The 6,890-nt window shown below is 45.2% G+C and overlaps 2 protein-coding genes across 3 annotated transcripts in view; one reads left to right on the top strand and one right to left on the bottom strand.

The window, feature by feature from the left end:
- LOC118416894 (neuronal pentraxin receptor-like) overlaps positions 1–6,890 on the top strand; it is a 626,618-nt gene that overhangs the window by 575,556 nt on the left and 44,172 nt on the right. The window lies entirely within an intron of this gene.
- LOC118416411 (protein MON2 homolog) overlaps positions 7–6,890 on the bottom strand; it is a 42,963-nt gene continuing 36,079 nt past the window's right edge. Inside the window, 8 exon segments of the mRNA XM_035821508.1 lie at positions 7–875; positions 2,384–2,466; positions 2,869–3,076; positions 3,666–3,789; positions 4,414–4,474; positions 5,076–5,266; positions 6,722–6,811; positions 6,813–6,851. Coding sequence (XP_035677401.1) covers positions 682–875; positions 2,384–2,466; positions 2,869–3,076; positions 3,666–3,789; positions 4,414–4,474; positions 5,076–5,266; positions 6,722–6,811; positions 6,813–6,851 — 990 coding nt within the window. The 3' untranslated portion in view covers positions 7–681.

The following is a 6,890-nucleotide window of genomic DNA, read 5'->3' as shown; positions in this document are numbered from 1 at the left end:
TAATCTTATGACCTGGATGTTAACCTTCATTGACGTAAAACGTGAAGTGGAATGCACGCTGCCCTGGCAACAGTCGCATGGCTCGTCACTTACTGTTTAGACATGATTATAAACAGGTCAACAAATCCTAATCAAGAACCTAAACAAAAAAGAATTGTAAAAGAATTAAGTCTGTACCACAAGTATTCAACATAATTACAGTATGTTGCCTTAATTCTAACTTAATTACAAATATAAGACATAATCATATAATTCTGCATCAGGCACTAATAATAATAATAATCTTACTATTTACAGCATCATGTTACCATACCAATAATAATGTTACTAATCAATATACTTCAGAATGATCTAAAATCCTCCAAGGATCCAACCTTCAACACCTCTCAACCCAAGTATGGGTTAAAAAAAGTTTTTTCACAAATTTTGCACGACGTGTGAAATTGTTACTCTTTGGAAACGGGAGGTTATCTACATCAGGGGGCACTGACCTTCTCTCAGCCGGGACGGGGGGTGATACTGACTTCCAGTGACCTTTGACCCAGTGCTGACATCACATGATGTAAAGTCATGTGTTTTAAATCATTGGGTCAGAGAGCTGAAAGGGACTGAGCGATTCAGTTGAAAATTCTGGTGAGTCCAATATTTTCAGATGCCTAAGGGTTTAAATTCTCTGTAACATTACTCTATGGGTTCAGGTCTTCTGGCTGGAGTACCGGCGCCTGCAGGTGGGGGGCGCTGCGGTGCTGCGAGCAGGTCGGCGTACAGGTGGAGTGTTTCCCGCAGCGCCTCGCTGAGCTGCGGCGACGACGATGTCACACACTCCACCAGCGCTGGGTACAACCGGATTGCCTGGTCCCACACTGCCATGTCAACTAAACACAGATATCAGAATTCAGATATCACGATATCAGCTTGCTGCCCATGTGTCCAAATGGACCGATCCCGGAGCCCCGCCCCCTGTTCGATCATGTTCTATTTCGAACACCTCCGTCAAAAACAGCGCTTGTCGGACAGAACTGGCCGCCGCCGCTATTTAGCTGATAATAACGACTGACTTCGGTTTAGCTTTTTTGACCCTGAAAACCTCTCAGACCGGGCCGTAAAGAAATGCGCTGACTTCTTTGTTGAAGGCTACATCCACTGGGTACAGTCATCTGAGGAGGGGGTGGATATAATTGTGGTAAGGGCGTTATAATTTCAGTCAAAGCGGAAGCGGGAGGCACCGCATATCAATACCTTGTTGGTGGGCAGAAGTGCACGGTTTCTGACATACAGTCGATGCACGTGAAAACCAGGGTACATCTATCTATGACTGGGTTTCTACTGCGTTTGTTGCATGCATAACAACTGCATTCATGCTCATGATAAAAGCGAAATCAAGAAGAAAGCAGCTCAGGCACTCGTGGAGAGGGAGCTTGTACTACACGCCAACTAATGGGACACTTCTACAAAGTCTGCCAGTGCAGAGTCCCGTGTCTTATACATGCCCTGCTCTACACGTGCATCCTGCCCAAAATCAATGTAATGCTATGCAGTGGCTCTCGCTACCACAATACCTATACTCGGTGGGGTGTAGCCCTTTGACAAAGAATAGCATAGCATTTTTTCTTTGGCCATTTCTGTTCACCTGGGGCTCATTTTGACGGAGGTGTTCGAAATAGAATAGGGGGTTCCACCTTGTTCTGTTTGTTCGATATACGTTCGATCGGGATCGGTCCATTGTATTGTTCATGTTGCAATTTGAATCAAGTCTAAACTTAAAACAGGGGAAAGTGCATTGAGAGGGATCTTTATCCAGTTTATGTGACTGGGGCCTATCCTTCCACTGGTCCTGATGGAGAAGACAGACTACGTACAGTATTTACAGTTTCATTGTAACATTACCAGGGAAATTTCTCTAGCACAATGAACACTGGACCACATCTCATGACCCTTTCCACTAGCATGCAGGTCAGGAGAGCAACTTCTGCTAGGATTCAAACTGCAAACTGCTTACTCCAGAGGCAGGGTACTGAAGTACACATGTGACATTACCCATGGGGGAAACCAACATGTTCCAAAATTGGCGTGTCTGATACTGGAAACTAGCTATTACAGTATGCATGCTGTGAGTTATTGTCAGGTCTATTAAGAGTTTTGGAGGATCAGAAGAGATGGAGAAACAAGTCAAGCACATCTGTGAAGCTAGCTCAATCAGGTGATCAAGATGAAGAGGATATTAGAATGGTTAAAATTGGTCAAATTATGCCAGAAAATTAGCAAAGGTTTTCCAGGGTGACTTTAAGTCTGTCAGAACCATGATAAGGCTCAGTAGGAGACATAATGAAGATTCTAATAAACAAAAAAATAAACAAGTGTTTGTGTGACAGGCTGGTCGTACCTCTGTCAGCAGCAGTGACCTTCAGGGAGGTCAGAAGGGTCGTGACGGCTCGCAGCACAAAGGTCACTTCCGTCATACGATGTCTGATAGAAACAAGAACGCACTTAAGTGAAACATGAAACTTTTCCATATTTTCTGCCTTTGAAAATACTGCCTTCATGACCTGCATCCTATCATTACGCACCAACAAATGACCTTTCATTCTACCAAACATAATCATAACAAAGACAGGACAAAACAAAATTTCTGCTGTAGTACCAAGGAAAGCCACTAGGTGGTCCAAGATGACCCTGACCTTTGTTTGCCAAAGACAAACCAACATATCAAATAACACCACGATCAATCCAGAGGTTGAGTTCTAAAAATAAACACAAAATAAAAATAAATACACACACACACAGACATGCTCCAAATACCTCCATTTTTCAAATATGTTTAGAATTTCTGAAGTTTTAGTGTTAGACATTCCAAGGAGAAAGGGGCACCTTGGAAGCGGTAACTTCCCGCTCAGTCTCTCGTCTTGGGTGTACTTGACGAGGACGTCTTGCGCCCGTTGTAAGAAGGCCGTCAGCGCGAGTTTTGTGATGCCCCCGTCGTCAGCCGAGTTCTCTCCGGTTGCTAGGGAATATTCCAGCAGCGTCTTGAAGCAGACGCGGGAAAAGTTCTCACGCAGACGAACTAACATGTCGCCTTCTGGGGGGTAAAGGGAGAAAAGAGTCACAAACACATTGAATTTCATAGAATATGCATATACATCACAGGGCTCGAAATACTGGGTGTTTGTGCACCCAAAATTGGAGCAATATTTGTCTGTGGGTGCACCAAAATATTTTCATAGGCTTATGTATGTAAAGATGTCAGTATACCAAGTAAATACAATATTCTTGACATCTATGTGTTAGAAAGATAATAAAATGCCTGTCATAGCACTTGTTTAAGAATTTGATTTGAACTCTTCTTCTTCAGCAATATAGACCAGGGATCTTAACTGGCAACAGAATACAGAATGGCCAAACTTTTCCTTGCATGCTTGCATCGGTATTGAGTTCCCAGAGGATGTCATCCATATGATCAAATCAACATGGCCTCAGAGCAAATAGGAGCTAGAGTTTGAGATTTTATTTAGATCCACAATTAATCTCATAAGGGGCTAGTTCTCCTGTGGTCTACACATTCATATTTTACACCTACAGAGACATACAAAGTTACAGTAGAGAGCACAATGATAAAATAAAACAGGAGCTAGAACAGGACGGAAAATTCCAGTCTACACCCAACCTACCTGGAATTCCGAAGGTGGTGGAATGGATGGATCCCTTGTTGAGCAGGGAGATGACTTTCTGGGTGAATTCTGCGGGAATGTTGTCTGCGTGCGGGAGGATGTCCTGCCTCATCAGCTCAACCATCTGGGAACAAAATAAACACAAACACATTAAATAAATAAAATAACGAGACAGTCAGAGACAGCAGACCTCACTCCTTTTACGGGGGCACAAAGTAAACACAAGGCAGTCAGAGACGGCAGACTTTGCGCCTCCATGGAAGCGCCCAATGGTAGACACACACAGATGCGCATACACATGTACCAACACACATACATGTATACTCACAGAGACACACACACACCCACCCTTGCACATGTACATACACACACACACGCAAACGCACACACACACATGCATGCATGCATGCACGCATGCAAGGACGCATGCATGCGCATGTACATACACATACACACACATGCACACACACGCAAACGCACACGCATGCATGCACATGTACATACACATACACACAATGTACAAAGCACACATGCTCTCACGTGCACACGCGAACACACACACACACACACACACAAACACACAATCATTCAATCCCAAAGCAGTTGAATATACTCATTATGGACCAAATATCTATTAAAAAAAATATAGCAGCTATTTGATTGCTTCTATCACTAAGAATTTTTTTTTTATTTGATTGACAGCATAGTAAGCGGACTAAGACATGATTGACAGGTGTCAATACATCACCTGGACATCGATGGCCTCGTCCTTTTGATGCTGCTCCACAGACAGTGTTGGAGGGGCAGGGCTGGAAAGGAAGGATCTGTCATCAGTACTTTGTAAGGGCATCATGAAACTTCATTATCTAACAACTTCTTGCTTTGATATAGTTTGGTCGTTGAGACCTTTAGTGGTGGATAGAATTGGAACAGATAATAAGTCTTATTGGAGAGTTTATATATTATTTATCAAAAACTTACAATCTACTTAAACTTACACAGGGCATGGCAAGATGCAACATACATTGTATACAAATGGATATAAACTGTACCTGGTCCAATAAATAAAAAGGTGTTGGAGACGTCTTTTTGAATAAATCATGATGCAACAATATTTGCAATTGTTTGCTAGAGTTATGGTTGTTGCAGCAGTTTTACTGGTTTTGTAGTTTCCAATAGGCTAAAACTAATTGTCTTGAAGGTCTTGGAAAGTACATGTACATCACATGTACTGCAGTGTCTCCGTGCTTTTGTGATAGTCTTGGTTTACGCAACTGGATATGATTTTGGAAGTTGCTCTTTAGCATATCTTATTACCTGGGTGTCTAACATTAATCAATGGAGTCTCGGCTTGTCTTGTTTACAAAGAAAGCAGAATGTTATAAACAAGCAACCAATAAACAGACTTACTGTTTGGAGAAGAGGAAGTCGTCCAGGGCCAAGCCGAGCTGCGTCCACATCGCGCTGAACGCCGGCTCGTTTGTGGGTTGCCTAGCAACGGGCAGCCCGACCTCTAGCACCTGCAGCAGCGACTGGGCGGCAAGTTTCCACATGGAGGTGCTGGGACAGGCGTACTTCAGTCCCAGCGGCAGACGTACGACCTAGGACATGGAAAACTGTGGTTAGAGACCCCGTGTACAGCAGTTAGAGACCCTAGCCATGCAAGTTTCCACATGGAGGTGCTGGGACAGGCGTACTTCAGTCCCAGCGGCAGACGGACAACCTGGGGGAAGGAAAACTGTGGTTAGAGACCTTATATACAGCAGTTAGAGACCCTAGCCATGCAAGTTTCCACATGGAGGTGCTGGGGCAGGCGTACTTCAGTCCAAGGGGCAAACGCACAACCTGGGGCATGGAAAACTGTGGTTAGAGACCCCGTGTACAGCAGTTAGAGACACTAGCTATGCAGTTCCCACATGGAGGTACTTGGACTTGCGTACTTCAATCCCAGCGGCAAGCTGACAACCTGAGGCATGGAAAACTATGGTCAGAGACCCTGTGTTCAGCAGTTAGAGACCCTAGCCATGCAAGTTTCCACATGGAGGTGCTGGGGCAGGCGTACTTCAGTCCAAGGGGCAAACGCACAACCTGGGGCATGGAAAACTGTGGTTAGAGACCCTGTGTACAGGAAACAGCAGTTAGAGACCCTATCCATGCAGTTTCCACATGGAGGTACTGGGACAGGCGTACTTCAATCCCAGCGGCAAACTGACAACCTGAGGCATGGAAAACTATGGTTAGAGACCCTGTGAACAGCAGTAAGAGACCCTAGCCATGCAGTTTCCACATGGAGGTACTGGGACAGTTGGCATGGAAAACTGTGGTTAGAGACTCTGTGTGCAGGAAACAGCAGATAGAGACCCTATCCATGCAGTTTCCACATGGAGGTACTGGGACTTGCGTACTTCAGCCCAAGAGGCAGACAGACAACCTGGGAGGAGGGGAAATGATCGTTTCTGTGAGTGCCGACTTCTCGGCTTCTATGACACCCCATGCTGGCACAGGCAGACTTCAGCCACAGCAACAAATGCAAAACCTGGAGGCAGGGTTCAAGATGCTGTTACTGTGCAGAGTGCAGACTTCCCGGCACCTGCGACCCCAATGCTGGAACAGATGCGCATCAGACGAAAAACATGGGGCATGAAAAATAGTGGTTAGTTACCCCATGTGCAGGAAAGAGCATTTAGAGACCCCATGTACATGAGCCATGCAGTCCCAGGAGTGCAAACTTCCCTGTACCTCTGACCCACTGTTGGGACCCAGTCACAGACGAAAAACTAGGGGGGAGGGAGAAGTAATCGTTTCTTTGAGGATTCCAGACTTTCTGGGAATGTGAGCCCCAACCCCTGGGGCAGGCATACTTCAGCCCCAATGACAGATGACGAACCTGGGGGGAGGGGGTAGTATAAATAATCGCACACACACAACCTGGACCAGCAGCAAAGTTTCAACATTACTGACCTAAAATCATGTATTCTTCCCAAGAGATATTCCTAACATACCCTAGGGACTATTCCCCAATCTGGTATCCTATCATGCATATTTTGAAGTCTTACCGTGATGATTTTCTGCAAGACACTCTCCTGTATGACCACCTTGTGGCAGGCGGTGTTCTTGTACAGGTCAACAACCACCACCAGTGACTTGCTCCGAGAACGGCGAGTAGTTCAAGGTCACCCACTGTACCTGAAGGTCGCAGAAAATCACAGTTCTGGTGTGGCTCTA

Source organism: Branchiostoma floridae, chromosome 5 (assembly GCF_000003815.2).
Source record: "Branchiostoma floridae strain S238N-H82 chromosome 5, Bfl_VNyyK, whole genome shotgun sequence".
Classification (NCBI taxonomy): domain Eukaryota; kingdom Metazoa; phylum Chordata; class Leptocardii; order Amphioxiformes; family Branchiostomatidae; genus Branchiostoma; species Branchiostoma floridae.
Note: the sequence above shows the minus strand (reverse complement) of the source record. Positions and strands in the feature narration are given on the sequence as shown.